At 39.5% G+C, this 19,933-nt stretch overlaps 1 protein-coding gene across 1 annotated transcript in view; it reads right to left on the bottom strand.

Annotated features, from left to right (window-relative positions):
* Positions 1 to 19,933, bottom strand: part of skd (mediator complex subunit skuld) — a 505,637-nt gene that overhangs the window by 20,176 nt on the left and 465,528 nt on the right. Inside the window, exon 25 of the mRNA XM_090376037.1 lies at positions 13,711 to 13,875. Within this exon, the coding sequence (XP_090232163.1) occupies positions 13,711 to 13,875 (165 nt within the window). The remainder of the gene's footprint in view (positions 1 to 13,710; positions 13,876 to 19,933) is intronic.

Raw genomic sequence — 19,933 nt, 5'->3', positions numbered from 1 at the left:
ATTGCATTGCTATACTATCCTACCAAAAATATACACACGTTATCATGTTTGGAAACACCAGTTTTAAGGAACCAATCGATAAAATACAGGCTCACCTTTGGCTCCAATGAAACATTAATCCTGTTGTGGAACACTTTCAACAAGTTCCCTTTACACAACAGTAATTTATATTCGTCCCCCCACCCCCAAGTATAGTGTGGCACTCAGTGGTGTGATATGGTGATATGAACCAGCAGCTCTGCCACAAAAACCCATGTTATACAGTTCCCCTACAGATTGTGGATGTATTTACTTTTTTTAGAGTGTTCTTGCAAATACAGTGGACATATGCTGAATATTAGAGTAAAACATAGTTTACCCAAAGTTCGAGGGGCAATGTTTGTTTAATTTTAAAGGTTGAAACTATTTGATTGTTTGTTTGTTTGTTTGGATTTTTTTGGCGCATTAGCAACTACGGCTATAATGCGCCAAGACTAGGTAATATTTAAAAATGTTAAATTCTCGATGACCTAATTAGTAAGGCCACCATGTCCAGATATATAATAACAAAGATATAAAAAATAAATCAATAAAAACGTAACAATAGCATAAACTAAATACAATTAAAAACTTTTATTAATTTAAAATAGCTAAAAACAGCAGACATGTTGTCATTGTTAGATAAAATCTGACTGAGTGTATAAGGCTCAGTCAGATGATTAAAAGCGGTAAGACGGATATTGCTAAAATCTGGACAGTCAATTAAAAGGTGTCTAATCGTTAAAATTGTGCCACAGGACACACACACATAGGAGGGTCATCAGCCCTCAGCAAAAACGAATGAGTTAAATGACTGTGTCCTATGCGGGTCCGGGCAAGAACAACTTCCTCCTTACGATTCCTGCGCAGACTAGACTGCCACGGTTCAATTACAGGCTTTATACGATACAATTTATTCGCAGTCTGTCTATTCCACGAATCCTGCCATTGGGAATGTATCTTTTGATGTACTATTTGCCTGTAGTCTGTATAGGGGACTAACAGGCAGCGGTTATTATTGGGAATTGCTGATTTGGCTGCGGCGTCAGCCAAATCATTTCCCCTAATCCCAATGTGGCTGGGAATCCAGCAGAAGCGGATATCATATTCATGTCCACGGAGGAAGTGAATCTTCTGCTGAATACTAGACAGAACTGGATGAGGATTATATCTCACAGATATTAAAGCCTGTAACATGCTAAGAGAGTCGGAATATAAAATGAACCGTTGGAATTGGCATTCACTAATGTGATCCAAGGCTAACTCTACAGCGTGCAGCTCTGCAGTAAATATGCTGCATTCAGAGGGAATCTGCTCTGATATAGTGCTGTCTGTAAAGACAGCAGCAGATCCCACATATGATTCTGACTTCGAACCGTCTGTGTAGACTGGCGCGGTCGGAATATTCAGTTCGGTGTGCTGAATGAAGCTGTGGGTAGACACATGATGGAGTGTCCGACTTTCCCCAGTTTCTAAGCGACAAGTCGCATGCCGGGACACGAGCATGCCAGGGTGGAAAGGGTTGCTTTGATGTTTGGGCAACCTTGTCTACCTTGATATTAAGTTCTTTGAGTAGCTCTTGGAAACGAATACCAAAAGGACGATTGGCAGTCTTACGAGTATTGTATAAATTTTCCCATCGTGGCTCAAAAACGAATGGCCACGTAGGATGGTCTGGCAGGGATTTCAGTTTTAAGGCGTACTTTAGAGACAACTGCTTACGTCGAAGTGATAACGGTGGTTCGTTTGCTTCGACGTATAAGCTCTGGACGGGAGATGTTCGAAATGCTCCAATAGCGATACGGAGAGCCTGATGATGGACAGGATCCAGCCATCGAAGTACACTGTCTCTGGCCGAATTGTATACCAGGGACCCGTAATCTAGTCTGGATCGTACAAGTGCACAATAGATGCGTAGTAGGGTGCATCGATCCGCACCCCAAGATGTTGAGGAAAGAGAGCGCAGAATATTCAGCCCTCTTGTGCACTTTGTGCGGAGTTGACGGATGTGATCCAGAAAGGTCAGATTTTTATCGAATACGAGTCCCAAGAATTTTGTGTCCGCTGCTACTGGAATTGCATTTTGTCCGAGCTTTAATTCAGGTTCAGGATGAAGATTACGCTTACGACAAAAGTGTACGCAAACGGTCTTCTCTGGTGAGAACCTGAAGCCATTAGCAAGAGCCCAGGAGTTGAGGCGATCAATAGCTTTCTGCAGTTGTCTTTCAATAACCCTCACGTTGCATGACTGACAAAATATGCTAAAGTCATCAACATAGAGGGCACAGTTTACAGTTGGAGGAAGTTGTTCTGTGATGGAATTGACTTTGATGGCAAAAAGCGTGACACTTAATACTGATCCTTGTGGTACTCCCTCCTCTTGGCTGAAGGAACGAGAGAGTGAGGATCCCACACGAACTTGGAAAGATCGATTGGCTAAAAAGTTTTTAATAAAAATGGGGAGTTGCCCCCTAAGGCCAAGGCTATGCAGATCTTTTAAGATGCCAAATCTCCAAGTTGTGTCATACGCTTTCTCCATGTCAAAGAACACCGACACCAAGTGTTCGCGTTTTAGGAAAGCATCCCGGATGGATGCTTTCAATCTAATAAGATGGTCCAAAGTGGACCGGTTTCTTCGGAAGCCGCACTGGATGTTGGAGAGAAGGTCATTTGTTTCGAGATACCAAATTAAACGAGAATTAACCATTCTCTCCAGGATTTTGCACAGACAGCTAGTCAGAGCAATAGGACGATAATTGGTGGTGACTTTTGGATCCTTTCCTGGCTTAGGAAAGGCAAGAACGATTGCCTTTCGCCAGGAGTCCGGAAACTGCCCTTCAGTAAAGATTCTGTTATACAGAAGGAGCAGACAATCCATAGATTTTGGTGAAAGATGTTTAATCATTTCATAATGGATGCCATCTGGTCCAACGGCACTTGCTTTGGAAAGAGCGAGGGCTCTTTTCAGTTCCTGAATAGTGAAATCCCCGTTGTAGGGATAAATGCTCTTAGATTTAAAGTTAAGTGCCTGTTTTTCGATTTTATATTTCAGGACCAGGAACTCTGGGGAATACGAAGATGTTGCAGAGATGTTAGAGAATGTTTCCCCAAGAGCATTGGCTATTGCAGTTGGATCTGCAATAGCGCATCCATTATAATCTAGGATTGAAGAAGGGTGGGATGTATATGTCCCCTTCATTTTCCGGATTTTATCCCAGACTACCTTAGAGTTGGTAGACTGGTTAATAGATGATGTAAAACGGATCCACGATTCCTTTTGACTCTGACGACGGATGTAGCGTGCTTTGGCTCGTGCACGTTTGAAGGCTATAAGGTTGTTCGTGGTAGGATATCGGCGAAATATTCCCCACGCTTTGTTTTGAGCCTTTTTTGCTGCTGTGCATTGTGAATTCCACCAAGGTTTGGGAAATGGTGGAAACCGGGCAGATGTTTTTGGAACAGCATTCGCAGCTGCGTGGACAATATGTTCTGTGATGTACTTAACTGCATCATTGATAGGCTCTTGACTGACCATGCTAAGATCAAAAATTGCCTGATGTTGGAAGGCAGTCCAGTCAGCCTGATCAATCTTCCACCGTGGTAACCTGAAGGGAAGACATGGTCTCCCACTGTGTAACGAGGTTATCACAGGGAAGTGATCACTTCCATATGGATTCTCCTCCACTTCCCAGGTGAGTGAAGGGAGTAGAGAAGGGGAGCAGATAGAGAGATCAATGGCAGGAAAAAGTACGGGTAGGCATGAGGAAGAAGGTGTTTGTTCCAGTATTTAGAAGGGAAAGGTCATTGTCATTGAGCATACGCTCTATGACTCGTCCCCTTCCGTTGATGTTAGCACTACCCCACAGGGTGTTATGTCCGTTAAAATCCCCGAGAAGTAAGAAAGGGGGAGGCAGCTGCGTTAGAAGATCATCAAGGTCTGCCTGGGTGATGTCAGTCCCAGGTGGCAAATAAATGGAGCACACAGTTATTAAAAATCCCACTGAAAGGCGAATTGCAACAGCCTCTATGCTGGTTGTAATTAGCAAGGGCTGCACTGGGGTCTGGTTACCCACAAGGATAGCCACTCCCCCATGTACAGAGCCATCCGCAATTCTATCCTTTCAAAAAAATGTGATGTTGTGCATGGTGGGATCATCATTTGCCTTTAGATATGTCTCCTGCAAGCAAAAGCAGACTGGCTCGTGCTTTTGCAGGAGGGCCTTGATGTCATCAATATTTCGCCGGAATCCACGACAATTCCATTGTAGGAATTTAGCTATTATTTTGGCTTGGTGGGTCCATCAGGCGGCTTCCGAGGTGCTGAGGGCTTACTTTTATCAGTCTTGGATTTATCTTTTTTGGGGAAGAATGAACGCTGTCCCGTGTCCATTTCCTCCTCCGCAAAAAGTTCCAAGACTGAATCTTCGGGTACCTCCTTCTGCTCGACATCCATCTTTTCTTGGGTAATAGGGGGGACTTCCCCTTTCTTATTCTTTTCTTTCATAACTACCTTTGTTACTTGTGGAGCATTAGGAGGTACCGATATAGGAGTGGCAGCTGATTGGTCCTTTTGTCCAGGTTTTTGAGAACTTAAAAGAGATACCGGGCGATGGGAGTGAAAGACTCCTTTGGAGGAATGGTCATGTCCGTCTGAGTTCCGACGGAACATCTCCCTGTTGCCTTCCGGGCGTAGGTAGGTTTGTTGATATTCAGGGGTTTGACCGATTTCCTTGCCTCCTGGTATGATATATTTAGCTCTGCCTTCAGCCGTTGAATTTCTTTTTCTTCTTTCCACCTCTGGCATGCTCGTGAGTAGGCCGGGTGTTCGCCTTCACAGTTAATACAGGTGGGTTTTGCGGCTGAACATGCTGTTGTTTCGTGGTCCTTTGCACCGCATCGAGCGCATGCAAGGACTCCACGGCAGGCCATTTGAGAATGTCCATACTTCTGGCATTTAAAACACCGTAAAGGGTTTGGAACGTATGGATGCACTGAACAGTTGATGTATCCAGCTTTAATCTCGTCAGGAGGTTTAGGAGAGTTAAAAGTCAGGATAACGCTCCTAGTTTTAACAATTTTTCCATCCCTTCGCGCAGTAATTCTCTTGACGGCAGTAACTCCCTGTGGTTTTAATTCGGAGCAGATTTCCTCCTTGGTTACGTCGAGAAGGTCCAACTCCGAAATGACACCTCTCGATGAATTGAGTGTTCTATGTGGTGTCACTGTTATAGGGATTCCTCCGATTGATGTTACTCGGAGTAGATGTTCAGACTGCCTGTCATTTTTTGTTTCAATCAAGAGGTCCCCAGAACGGAGCCTCTTAACTGACTTGGGTGAACCTGCTAACCCATCCAACCCTTTTTGGATAAAAAAGGGTGACATTTTTCCAATCGGTTTTTCATTCGTGGAGTGCGTAATTAAGAACCTTGGGGCTGGCCCTGATGGTAGTTCGGTTCGCTGCCTCTTATTAGCAATAATGCTATCTGGATCTTTCTCTATGCTTTCAGATAGGGACCGGGTTGGGGCCCCTGAAGAAATAAGTTTATCAGGATTCATTGAGGTTTTTATATTGTTCAGTGCCCGGGCTCCCCACCCACCACGGAGCCCAAAGGGATGCCCACTACCCGGCATGCAATAAATGCGTTCGGGAGTGGGACGCCAGGGCTACCCAGACACTATACCCGCACCGCCGCCAGCCTGAATCCTGTCCCTCGGACCATGAGGGTAGGGGCTTGGCATTGACACGGTTGACCCTCGCAGGCGAGCCTACTAGCCGATTGATCCTAGCCGGGCCTTCCAGGACCACCCGTCTTGTCGAAGCAGGGGCCAAAGTGGTGTATTGAAGCTGGGCCCCCTCAACCACCAGGATCCCCCTTTCCAAATTTCCACGGGTCGCAGCGCACGGCAAACACGCCGGATTCCATTGATGTAAGCCTGGAACCTGGGCTGTGGGCGTTGGATCCCAGTGATGCTAGTCTGGAAGTCCAGCAGCGTCACTGGGAGGTCCCCTCACCACGTACAGGTGCCCACGTCGAGGGGAAACTATTTGAACAAGATAAAAATACGTGTCTGTATTAGTCAATGAAATTAAGTCAGATACTTTTATTAATACTATAGAGAATTTTCACAATTTCCATTTAAAATGTTAAGGATCATTTAGTTTCACTGTGGATACATTCATGAATTTTTTTTTTTTTTTTTATAAAACCTCCAAACACGAGAGGTATTAAAACCTATAGTACTTAGTACCGTGCTTGGGTTGGAGGTTGAGAAGATGAAAGAAGATATTTGTTGACATTATACTTGAACTTCTGCAGACTGTAATTTTCAGGAAATACATATGAAGGAAGGTTGTTCCAGAAAAAGGCAGTTGAATGAATAAACAAGGAAGATGAAAAGTTGGTTCTGTGAGTTTGAAGTTGGACAGGAAATGGATGTTGGCTGGTGGCAGTACATGTTTGAACTGTTTTAAAAGAGAGAGACAGAGAGAGCGGGAATTACAGAAGACAATTCAGAAGAACAGTGCCCATGGAAGTACCTGTAGAAAAAGGCATGCAGCAGAAACAGTACGTCTATGAGACAGCGAGTGGAGAGACTCTGTTAGAGAGCAGTCATTAATTAACCTAACTGCCCTCTTCAGAATGGAATCTAGAGGCCTGAGAGAGGTTTTGGGGGCACCGCCCCAGATGTAGGAACAATATTCCATGGAAGAGTGGATTTGTGATTTGTACAGAGTGAACAGCTGTTTGGAAGAAAAGTAACGCTGAGAGCAAAAGAGAAAATCAAGTTTTTTAGATGCAGAGGAAGCAATATTTGTTATGTGCTTGTGCCAAGAGAGATTAGAAGTCAGGGTAATCCCCAAAAGAGATATATCATCATGCCCAAAAATCGGAGTGTCACCAAAGATCAGCATAGGGGCAGAAGGATCCTTTTTGTGAGATATAAGACAAGAATGAGTTTCAGAAAGATTGAAATCAACTATCTCTGCCTCACTGGAGAATTACCTGGAGATCGCCATTTAAGGAATTGGTAGCGGATATTTGAGAAGTTGAAGCTGATTGAGCAGGGCTAGGTTTCTCAAAATGGAAAGTGGAATGCAATGTGCTATCATAGGCAAAACTATGGATAGGATTTCCAGTCAATGGAAGAAGGTCATTACTATACAAGAGGAAAAGAGTGGGGCAAAGAACTGAACCTTGGCAGACACCAGCATTGGTGGAGAAGTTAGAAGACAGAGAGCCATCTACCATCACACTTAGTGAGCGATCAGAGAGAAAACTGGATAACCAATTACAAAAAACAGTTGACAAACCATAAGATGGAAGCTTGTTTAGAAGACCTTTATGCCAAAAAAGATCGAAAGCCCTTGAGATATATAGAGCAACTGCTTGTGTTTCACCGAACTTTTCCATTGAATTTGTCCATAAATGGGTAACATAAGCCAGAATATCACCAGTGGGTCGAAACTGACAGAATCCATACTGGTGATTGTTGATCAGACGGAAGGTTTCTAGGTAGTTTAAGAGTTGGTGGTTAATTGATTTCTCCATTACTTTGGAAAGAGTAGAAGTAATTGCAATGGGACGATAATTGGATGGGAGGGCTTTGTCATCCTTTTTAGGAACTGGCTGGATATGAGCAAATTTCCAAGCAGAAGGAAAAACACCTTTGGAATAAGAAGTGAAAAAAGGTGGCAAAGAACAGGAGTAAGTTCAGGAGCACAGGTTTTGGGAACAAGTGGAGAGATACCATCATGACCTGGAACTTTCTTAGCATCAAGATTCGTCAAAATCCTTGTGACATCCTTTTGACGGAAGACCACAGGAGGCACTGAATGGAGTGTGTTGGGAATGGTGGGAGGTGTTTTACAAAGATCATTAATACATGAGTTGGAAGAAAAATGGAATGCTAGCAGATCAGCTTTATCCTTGGCTGAAGTGACAACAGAACCATCTGGTTTTGACAGAGGTGGGAGCAGAGATGGGCAAAAGTTGTGGCCAATAGCTTTGGCAAGAGACCAGAATGTTCAGCTACCGTTAGAGCAAGAAGCAAGTTTTCTACTCTTAGCCTATTAAAAATCTACTCTAGATTGATTAATAACTGCTTTACAATTGTTGCAAGCTTTAGTGTAGGCAGAAAATGAAACTGAAGAATTGGAAACAAGCAAATTATGATATGTAATGTTCTTCCCTTGAACAGCCTTAGCACATTTATTGGAAAACCAAGGTGTAGATAAAGGATGAGATTTTAAAGTGGAGTGTGGAATAAAGGATTCCATTCCTACAAGAATAATTTCACTGACACAATCTGAGCAAACGTTGACATCAGAAGTTTTGAAGCAATAATCCGACCAAGGAAAGGAAATCTCTTCGGTCATCCCATTTTCATTCTTGTAATGCCAAACAATATGAGATTGGGAATAGCCATGAGATAAAGGCTCCATTAGAGAGGAGACAATCACCAAGTTGTGATCTGAGGTGCTTAAAGGACCATTCACTTCAACCGTGTACCTAGAAGGGTTGTTTATGAGAAAAAGATCAAACGTGTTGGCTTTTGTATGGTTAGGATTGTCCGGTATTCTTATAGGTAAATGAACAATCTGTGCAAGGTCATTAGTAATTGCAAAAGCCTCAGCATCTCAACCAGCTGGGTCAGTGCAACTAGAAAATGGAAGCCAACTGGAGTTGTGAACATTAAAATCACCAAGGAAAATTACCTCACTGTTAGGAAAGTGGGACTGGAGAAAGTCACGCTGCAAAGAGAGGAAGTCATAGAGCTCCAAGTGATTAGTGGAATTGGGAGAACGGTATAGAAAACAGATGAATTTGACACAATGAGGTAGAGAGATTTTAGGCCAAAGAAGATCGAAAAAAGGAGATTCCAAATTACTAAGTCTCTGATTAGACCGGGGTTCGAGCACGTCACCACCAAATACGGAAAGGTCAGGGAATGACCACCGCATATCCCGGAGCAATATGGCCTTAGTTGCTAATGCTCCTTAAAAAAAAACAAAAAAAAAAAAAAAAAAACCGACTGATCCAAGTCTCTGACAGGGAATATCAGAATGGTGGTACAAGTTCCACCTTTGAGGCGAAAGGAATCATACAGCAAATAATTTGGGCAACTGAGATGAGCAGTAGTTGAATCAACCGATAATTGAGATTCTGTCAGAAAAAGTACATGGGGTTTGGCAGACTGCAAGTGGAAATGGACGTCATTGAGATTAGAATTGAGACCACGTATATTTGTGAAATGAACTAGGAAGTGTTTGGGAGGTTTAGATATTTTCGCAGATAAGCTTACTCGATTAGTTTGACAATTCCTGGTGTATTAAATAGTAAGAAAAAGTGGGGGTGGGACATGCTGTATGAAGTAATGAAATTTTTGAATATGGCGTACACATTGTAAGAATATACCCAGATCCTTGACATAAAGTGGCCTCGACAATGCCCCCCGCACATACACACTACTTGGACTCCCTCCAGTCACTATCTGGCAGAGTAGAGGTAGCAAGATTATACACTAACTGATCCGGAAGCCTCCTAAAGAGTTACTAATAGGTTCGGTCCGGCGTACTAACTAGCGGCTGGTCTGCAAACACCATTTTAGAGCTGTACCTTCGAAATGTAAGGAAGACTGGATCTCTCCATGATGTTCATCATAACCTCAAAAGTCATCAGTCATACTGCATGATGGAAGAGATGGGGAAGGGTTGACCAGAACTTAGCTCTGCAGACTAAACATGGGGTCCACCACTTCAAGCCTCCAATAAGCAAAGCGGTGGTATTGCACCAGTTGATGAGAGTCATCTACCACCTAGTATTGCCTGGTAACACAGAGGGGCGGCATTGCTCCATGTGGTGTGGGTGCCACACCTCGACCCGTGCTTACGTTGGTTTACACCTGAGTGGTCACCCACAGTGAGCTTGTGCATGGAGGTTATACCTAGGATTACTAACAGTCCCACCATCGTGAAGGTGCAAGCAGAGAACTTGGCTGTCACAGACCGTCCAAACCTCACCTAAATTAGGTCCACTTGACTTGAATGTCACCTGAATATCAGTTCTATCAGCGTTTTAGACTCCCAGGTAACAAGTACAGCTTATCTGGCATATCTGAAAGAATGTCTGTGACAACCTCAAGGACTGAATAAACTATTAACATGCTAATTTAGATTAAGAGAAAGTAATCTGAGAAATTCAATCGATTTCTTGTATGTAAGAACAAAGAGTTTTTCTTTTGCTGTCATACATTGGGCTGCACATTAAAATAAGGAAATTTTGTTTATCATGTATAACTATACATACTTGCTGTGGGGGGGGGGAATCCATATTTTGGAAGATAATTTGCTTAATACTTGTAATGCATGCAGGGAAAAAAAAAAAAAAAACACGGTGACATTCATTCTCTCTTTTAGCTCTATCACTTATTCAGTAATCTCTGTAAATTAGTACAAATTGTTCTTAGAAGGTATAGCTTCGTAATTACTTGAAATCACTGTACAACAGCTGAATGATAGATGAAAATGTCCAGTGTGAATACTGCTCAGGAAATGTGCATTTGATTACAGTTATGAAATTTTATCATGGTTATGTGGGATTAAATTTGTTTTTTATGTGCATAAATAAATCACTGTATACCAGATCAAATGTGGAAGCTGCTTTTGAGAAAAAGATTACATGCAATTATACAGTAAAATAAATAAAGCATGAGACACACATTCACACTAATTTGCAGGACATTAGAATTATCCAATATGAAAGTGGAGGTATATGATAAAATCTTCAAATCTTTCATCTTTTAACTTGGTTCAGCAAAGTAGTATTCAAAATGCCTGAAAAACTTCGGAAGCAGCTTCCATGGTTAACTTATTCATAAACAGCAATCTAATTCAAATGCACAAAAATATTTAATTCCACACAACCAAGGTAAAATTGAACCACTGTAATTAAACATACATTTTTTTCAGTTGCACACACAGCAGGCATTTTCTCTGTTCTTTCACAGACATTCAAAAAAGTACTGTCAAACTGGTGACTAGTTTGCAGAAGGTGGCTTTAAGACAGCTTATGTAGCTATAATTTGCAAAAAGTGATTCATACTAAGAAACTGCATGTAGGAAAAATTATTTGGTTGTTCATTACTGGAATAGCTTTATCCAGTTTCATATTTGTTTCATAAGAATACAGCCTACAAAATCTGCTTCCTGACAGTGTTCCTTTCCATGCTGATTTAAATGACTGCAACAGTGATAGCGAACATCCTCCATAACAGTACAGTGGTTTTGCCAATTGTCATTCATTTGAGAGGTCTGTGTTTGAATCCTGTTGATGGAAGAATTTCCAAAGGTCAATTTAATAGGGGCTGTAGTTAGCCAATCTCAGACAGATGGAGTAGTCCCCCACATGAGCTATTTCAGGTTTTTAATCGCACACAACGTGCAAATCAGTTCATGAACAAATATTTGTACAACATAAAACATTATGTAACAATATGGTCTAAGTCACCAATTCTCCCAAATGCCAATAACAGCACAGTACAGCGCAGAACAACATGACACATTTGAAAATATAGGACTAAAATCTCAAGCTGCATACCTCCATGAAAAGCTTTTTAGCATGAAAGAATGAAGGGTTGTTTTTATAATTGTCACATTTGTGTCATACAAACAGAAATTCGAAAAAAATGCAGAAAATAAGTAATTTGGATATCACAGTTGCTTGTACAAATGCCAATAAGAATTTCTATGTTTTATGAAAGAAATTATTAAATCATTAATTATATTTATTAAATATAATTAATATTAGCTTATAATTATTAAATAGTAATTATAAGCACTATTTATCTGTGTAATGTAATTTGGATATCACAGTTGCTTGTACAAAAGAAAATTGAAAACTGAGGGAAATTTTCAATTGAAATTGAAAATTTCCCTCAATTTTCATTTTGAAAACACAAATATCTAATTAATTTTTTAAACTCTTATTGACTATTTCATTCACTTCCTGTCTCTCCAGGGGTAACCTATCGCTATCTAATTTATTTTACAAATTTTGAAAACACAGACGAGAAAATGAAGTGGTGAAATTCTGTAGCACCATTAATATTCTTCTAAATGCAGCTGAATAAAATAACATGAATACTTAGCAAGAGATCACAAAAACAATCACTAGAACATTTACAAATCAAATATCACATGACTACATGCTAACAAAATTAGTTATACTCTCACTGCCCTTTAAACGTAATTTATAAAAATCTGCCACTTCTACTTATCTACTAACGTCCCTTACATTAAAAAAAAAAAAATAATAATAAATAATAATAATTAAAAAAATAATAATAAATAAATACAATACAATACAATACAGATTTATTTATCATTTGAATTTGTTTACAATACAAGAACTCGTTAAGAAAAGTAAATTTCTTAACAAGTTGCAATTCATCAGTTAAATCAGTTTTTGCATACAAAATTGTTAGCTAACAGAAAAGACAATGAAGTAATTACACATAGTACATTCCACTCTGTAAACAGAGGTAGTAATTGATCCGCATTGAAAATCTGTTCTACTGTATCACTGAGTATCAAAAATTATCTTACTAGGAATTTTAATTTGGAGATTGAATAACCTCTCCTGAGCCTGAAATCACTTGCCAACAAGTTATTTAATATGTTCATTGTATGCCTATCTCCAAATCTATTTAGTACCCTAGGGTGAGGCAAAACAACTGCTTTTGGATTCCTTAAGTTGTGTGAAACATTCCTTTGAAGATTCAACTCTTCATAAATAGTGTTAAGATTTTTCAAGAATAAATTTAACTTCTGTTTTTGAATTATATATAGTATTTTATATTTTAACAAAAATTGCCTTCTCTTATTCAGATCATTCCAAGAGTTTGTCTCCATTAACAATTTCAGAATCCTGTTTAGTAAATTGTTTATAACCCTTATTTCAGTTATATTTGCTCTTGCCCATACATTTACTAAATAATTGAGTTGGGAGTCCACTAATGCATAATATAAGGTGACTTTTGTTCTTTGATTTAATTTATTTTTAATATAATAAAAGAAGTACACATAAAATCTTATTTTTTTGTACAAATTTGTTATTTGCATTGCCCAACTTATATTATAGTCTATCCATAACCCAAGGAAACAGTGATTTGAAACTTCTTCAGCTGTTAGACAATTGCAATTCTGGAAGTTCTGTTCATGTAGGCATTCATATTTGTGTAATTTAATAGAGGGATGAATGTCCAGGGTTTGGTGAGGGGGTCTAATTACCAAGAATTTGGTTTTTTAAAAACTGAGTGCTAATTTATTGTCATGCAACCAATTTTGTAAATGTATTACATCCTGCTGTAAATCTAATGCCATTTTTGTAAGGTTCTTGCCAATTGTATATAAGATTAAATCATCTGCATAAACTTTTTAAAAGGAGTTCTTAATTACTTCTTACTTCTTACCTCGAATATGTCATTTATATAGATGTTGAACGATTGGCCCTGCATGGGTGCCCTGTGGTACTCCTCTCTTTATATTGTATGATTTTTCCTTTGTATTCTCTACTTCAACTGCGATTTTTCTTTTGGTTAAATAACATATTAAGAGTTGATTGACTGTTCCAATAATAATAATAACAATAGAAAAAAAAAAAACCTGTTTGGAAAAAAAGGATGGTCACTAACCTTCAAAAATACTGGACAGGCATCCTCCAGCTGTGGACAAGAGGACCAAAACCACTTTGGTAAAGGTCCAGTCTTAGCTGTAGAAATGAGGTAACCCAATGCTAAGGGCTGCTGAAGAAGCTGCAGGGGTTCTTCCTGGGAGTCTACTGTTATGCTACCTGAACTCTAAAAAGTGAAAAATACTTTATAAATAAGAAATAGTAAAATATAATAAAAAAAAATTTGAATTATGATATTAATTTGCAAAAATTACTGGAAGTGGCATTCAAACATTAAGTTGATTAAACTTAATTTAATTCTGCGGTCCTTCGGTTGATTAAAAGGCAGAATTTCATTTTAAAATATCGTAAAATTATTTAAAAATATATTTTAAAATTTATAAATTGCAGAATGTACATATATTTTGAACTAAGTAAGTTGGTGATAGGCAAAGTTTATGCATATAAGAGTTTATGCAATCACTATCCTATTTTGAGCCCCCCTCCCAACTGGGTCCGAATTGGTACTGGGGCATATAATTGCTATGGATAAAACAATGATACACTGATACAAGATGGAGTGTGATTATTAATGGCCACTGCTCTTCACGGATTAATGTTATAAGAGGTGCCCAACAGTATTTGGCATTGGGCACTTTCAAAGGTATGTGAGCAAAGGGAACAAATACACAGCACTATGAGAGTGGTAATCAATGGTCACTGCTCATCATGGACTAATGTTATTAGTGGAGTCCCTCAGGGTTCAGTGTTAGGTCTATTGTTGTTTTCTGAATTTATAAATGATATTGATGAGGGTATATCAAGCTTAATGTCGAAGTTTGCAGACGATACAAAGGTAGGCAGGGTTGTCAAGGACACTACTGACACTATGCTGCTGCAACAGGATCTGGAAAGGTTGAGCAGATGGGCTGAGAGGTGGCAAATGAAGTTTAACCTTGACAAATGTAAAGTACATATGGGAAGCAGTAATCCCAGAGCAATGTATCAACTCTGTGGTACTACACTGACAGTGGTAGAGAACGAAAAGGACCTGGGGGTAATTGTGCAGGCAGATATGAAGTTTTCTGAGCAGTCCAGACAGTCTGCAAGAGTAGCTCATGGTGTCTTGTCAATGATATACAGGAATTTTTCTAGCAGGGATAAGGAGGTGATTATCCCCTTGTATAAGGCAATGGTCAGGCCACACCTAGAGTATTGTATACAGGCCTGGAGGCCTCATTTCAAGAAGGATGTAGAGCTGCTGGAATGAGTACAGAGAACGGCAACAAGATTAGTGAATGGAACAAAGGGTTGCTCTTACGAAGAAAGGCTTAAGTTTTGCAAATTACAGTGTCTGGAGACTAGGCCCTGCAAGGTGATCTAATTGAGGTGTATAAAGCCTTGAATGGTTTGAGCATGCTCAAAGCTGACGGGATTCTTCCTCTTGCTCAGAATAATCATCTGAGAGGGAATAAATTCAAATTGAGGAAAGACAGATGTAGGATAGATGTGCGGAAGTTTGCCTTTAGCCAGCGGGTAGTTGGTTGGTGGAACAGACTTCCATCCTTTGTTGTGGAAGTTGATAGCCTAAATAAATTTAAGATTGGGCTGAACAGGTATTTGGAACACAAATAGAGGGGTGAAAGGTGAGTTTTTTTTTTTTGGTTGATGCTGCATAAGCTTGCTTTCCTGCATCATGTGCCTCTACTAATGCTAATGCTATGCTGCACTGAGATATAAATACTTTTTAACAAATTTTTTCTCCCCTTCTGATTCAGGTTTACAGTCACTTATTACAAGTTATGTGATTTCTCATTGGTGTATATTTTATTTTTATCCATTTAACACAATTTAATATTAAATCTTTCTACAAATGATATGGATAAAAGTAATTCTCATACTAGAACTTCAAGGGTTCTAGTATGAGACTTCAGAGGAGAAAGATCCTTCTGCTATTAGAAAGACATACAAATGGCAGTGATATTTTAAAGAACTGGTGCATTAGCAACTAAGGCTATAATGCACCATAACCAGGGCAAAAATAATAGTTAAAAATATCTGTGACCTGGTGAATTAGGTTTTTATGTCAAAAATATATAAGGATAAAAATATCTAAAAAAGAGAGAAAAGTAACATTTTAAATGAGAATGAAAAGGCTTAGTGCTTTTAAATAACTAAACACTGCTAACCCATGGTCATTGTTGGATAAAATCTGACTGTGTACAAGGATCAGTCAAATGACTAAAAGCAGTAAAATATAAAACACATTCATGTCTGCAATGTAGACACTCATATAAAATACATTGAATTGTTGAAAAGGTGTCACAATTCTCACACATAGGGGAGTCATTTACCCTTGGCAGAAATGAATGCATAAGATGACAGTGTCTTATGTGGAGGCAAGCAAGAACAACTTCCTCTATACAGACTAGACTGCCGGTGCTTGATTACAGGCTTTACCTGATACAGCCTGTTCATGACCTCCCCAAGCCAAGATTGTTACCACTGAGGGAGTAATTTGAGGACTACCAGGCTATGACTCCTCTGGGAATGTGGTGATCTGGCTGCAGTGTCTGTTAGTTCATTAGCCCTAATCCCAATGTGGCTTGGGATCCAGCAGAAACAGATGTCAAATGAACATCTCAGAAAGGGAAAGTTAACATACGCTGGACACCCAGTCAGGAATGGATGAGGATTATATATCATCATGTAATCACAAATTTCAATGTGAGCCAAGGCTAACTCTATAGCATACAATTCTGCTGTGTATATGCTGCATTTGTTAAGAATCTATTCAGATATAGTTTTATCTGAGATGACAGCAAACCCGACATAAGGCTCCAACTTTGAGCCATCAGTGAAGACAAGCAAGAAGTAAGAGTATTTGGCTTGGTGGATAGCACAGAGTTGTAAGTAGACAGAAGGTGGAGTGCTGGACTTTCCCTAATTTTTAATAGAGAAGTTGCATGAAGACATGCCAGAGTGGAAGTGGTCATCTTGAAGACCCAGCAACATTGTCTACTGCAATGTTCAATTCTCTTAGAAGCACTTGGACAAGAATACCAAAAGGATTTGGTCAATGGAGTGCTGATATTATCAACAAAGAGGGCTCTGTCTACAGCTGGAGGACGTGTTCAATAACAGAATTAACTTTGATAGCAAAAAGCGTAACACTTAGAACCAATCCTTGAGGAACTATCTCTTCTTAGCAAAATGGCCAAGAGAGGGAGAGGGAGAGAGCAGATGCTAGATCCTATACAAACTTGGAATGCCCAGTTTGAGAGAAAATTTTTATTTTCTTAAAACCATCCCTTAAAACCAAAGTTCTAAGCATCTTTTAAAATCCCAAATCTCCAAGGCATGTCCTACATTTTTTCCATATCAAAGAAAACCAATACCTGGTGCTCACATTTCAAGAGAGCATCATGAATGAATGAATGTTTTCCGTCATATTAAATGACTGAATGTTGACTTGTTCCTTTGGAAGTCACTCTGTGTCCTGAAAAGGAAGCCATTGGCTTCTAAATACAGTGGATTCTGGTTATTTGGGCCACTGGTTAGTCAGGACAGCTGTTTATTTGGGGCAAATCTTAAAAAACAGAAACCAATCGAGAAAATAGCCATGGTTTACTTCGCTTAATTGGGACAGCATGCTGTTTAATCGGGGCAGCAGACCGCAGCACAGGAGATTACCCTATGATTGTCTCCGACGGTACCACGTGGTTCGGTTGAAATTCTGGAGGTCACAACCATAAAAAAATAAAAACAATTAGCAGTCACCTGTTTATTGGGCTTTTCTGTTAGTGAAATCTATCATAAACGGACAGTAAACTCGATCTTACTGAATTTGCGATAATACCGACAGCTGGAATTCTGAGGGTTATTATGGTGAAATGTGTTTACACTTCCATGAAATCTTCAATCTTATATAAAAATTAATTTTCAGATCTTCTCTTCATTTGTATTTTTAAAGCTTTGTAACTCATTACTCGGTTCTCACTTGCGCATATTGTGTTACTTGCAATTTGTGTGTGCCGTGTTCTTTGTTATTGATTGCTTATCTTTTTACTGTTTTAAATTTTAACTCCCACCCACAAATGTCAGTGAACAGAAATGTCAACTAGTTTGTATGTACATATTACAGTACGTATTAATTATTCCGATTATCACGTATTTTTTAATTGGTAAGGTAATAAAGGATAAATTTGTGCTTAATATATCTTTGCTTTTATAGCCTGTGGATAATATTCCTCCTATTTTCATTAACTAGAATCGCTGTTTAATAGAATTAAAATTCAATTCACAAATGTGATCACAATGACCGGCGCTTACTGCACATAGTATAGTGAACGGTACTTTACTATGTTGAGTTCGTCATAACGTGATTTGATTGTACAGTGAACCAATTGTAAAAAAGGGGGTGCATTGTATTTTTAACTATTTACGTGAAACTTTGGATAATTGAGGCAGCCGCTTAATCGGGTCATAATGCACTAGTCCCGATGTGTCCCAAATAACCAGAATGGACTGTACTATATAAAGCAAGCACTGACCATTCTTTTCTTGAACAAGCAACTGTTCAGTGCAATGGGATGGCAACTGTTCAGTATTTTTGGATCCTTTCCTAGTTTGGGGAAAGCAAGACAATTGCCTTATGCCAGAAGTCCAGGAATTGCTCTATGAAAAAGATTATGTTGTAGTGATAGAGAAGGAGATCCATAGATTCTAAGGAAAGGTGTTTCATCATCTCATAATGGATGTCATCTGGCCAAATGGCAAACTTACCCAAGATGGAGAGAGAGAGCCACTTTCAGTTCCCATTGTGCAAAAGGCTGGTTGTAGGCCTGATAGTCATTTGAAGACAGCTTCAATTGCTGGTTTTCAGATTTTTGTTTGAGACCAGAAAGTCGGGGGTGGAAGGAGGGATGTTTCAGTAGACACTTAAACAAACGTCTCCCCAGGAGTGTTTGCAACTGTAGTAGGGTCTGCAATTGAACACCCATCACGTTCCAGAATTAATGAAGATTGTGACGTGTATCTGCCATTAATTTTCAAGATTTTGTCCCAGATGACTTTGGGTTTGGCAGCCTGGGTGATGGAAGAGGTGAAACTGATCCAAAATTCTTTCTGACTCTTGACATCTGATGTAACATGCTTTGGCATGTGCACATTTGAAGGCACATGAGATTATCTGTGGTAGGATATTGATGAAATATCCCACCACATCCTATTTTGTACCTTTCTTGCTGCTGTGCATTCACTGTTCCACTATGGTTTGGGAAATGGAGGAAAACGTGTCTTTGGAACTGTAATTGCTGCTGATTGGACAATAATGTCTGTGATGTGCTTAATTATGTCATTAATTGGCTTCTGGCCAACTAGGTAGTATTAAACATCACATGATGTTTGAAGGCATCATTTGAGCCTTAAAAGGAGAAGCCCACTTGTGAACTACACGATCACAAGTGGGCTCCCCCAACTTCGCTTAGAGCATCATATCCACATTTCCAATAAATCTTGACCCTTTCCCAGGACAAATGGGAGGGAGACATACTGGAATGCAGTTGACCCTGTCAATAAGAACAACCCACCAATTGATCGCAATTGGGCTGGTATGGTACCTTCCACTTTGTCAAAGCAGAGGCCAAAGTGGTGTATTAGGGATTCTCACATCATTATTGGAATTTGGCGCACAACTGTACATGCTGGATTCCAATGATGTAACGCTGCAACAAAGGCATGGACAGTAGATCCCGGTGATGCTAATCTGGAAGGCCAGCAAGCATCACTGGGAGACTTCCTCACCATGTACAGATGCTAACATCAAGGGGTATTTTAAATGAACAGGAAGTTAAAGTATAAAGGAAAATGCCTGGAGAAAGTATAGCTGCTAGCAATTACATGGGATGTGTTAGAGTCACAACAAACATAAAAAGACCCTCCACCTGTTTGCACACTAATACTAGTAATGAAAACGAGTTGCTGGTTAAATCAAGAAGTGTAAAGGTCTTAAGAATATCAGAAATATGGAATCATTCTGATACAATGTATGTCTGAATATAGAAAATACGATGTATATGGGAGGGATATGATATATATGACAAAAGGGAAAGGAGTGATTATGCTTTTAATTACCAAGCATACAGGTTCAAAATAAATATATACAGTAGATAACTATACTGAATTAGTATGGTGTAACATAAGCACTGGGGGAACAGAGGTAAGTGTAGGAGTGTGTCACAGAT

The sequence above is a fragment of the Mastigoproctus giganteus genome, chromosome 1 (genome assembly GCF_048544385.1).
Source record: "Mastigoproctus giganteus isolate SK-2022 chromosome 1, ASM4854438v1, whole genome shotgun sequence".
In the NCBI taxonomy this organism is placed as follows: Eukaryota; Metazoa; Arthropoda; class Arachnida; order Uropygi; family Thelyphonidae; genus Mastigoproctus; species Mastigoproctus giganteus.
This window is presented reverse-complemented; position numbering and strand designations above follow the sequence as displayed.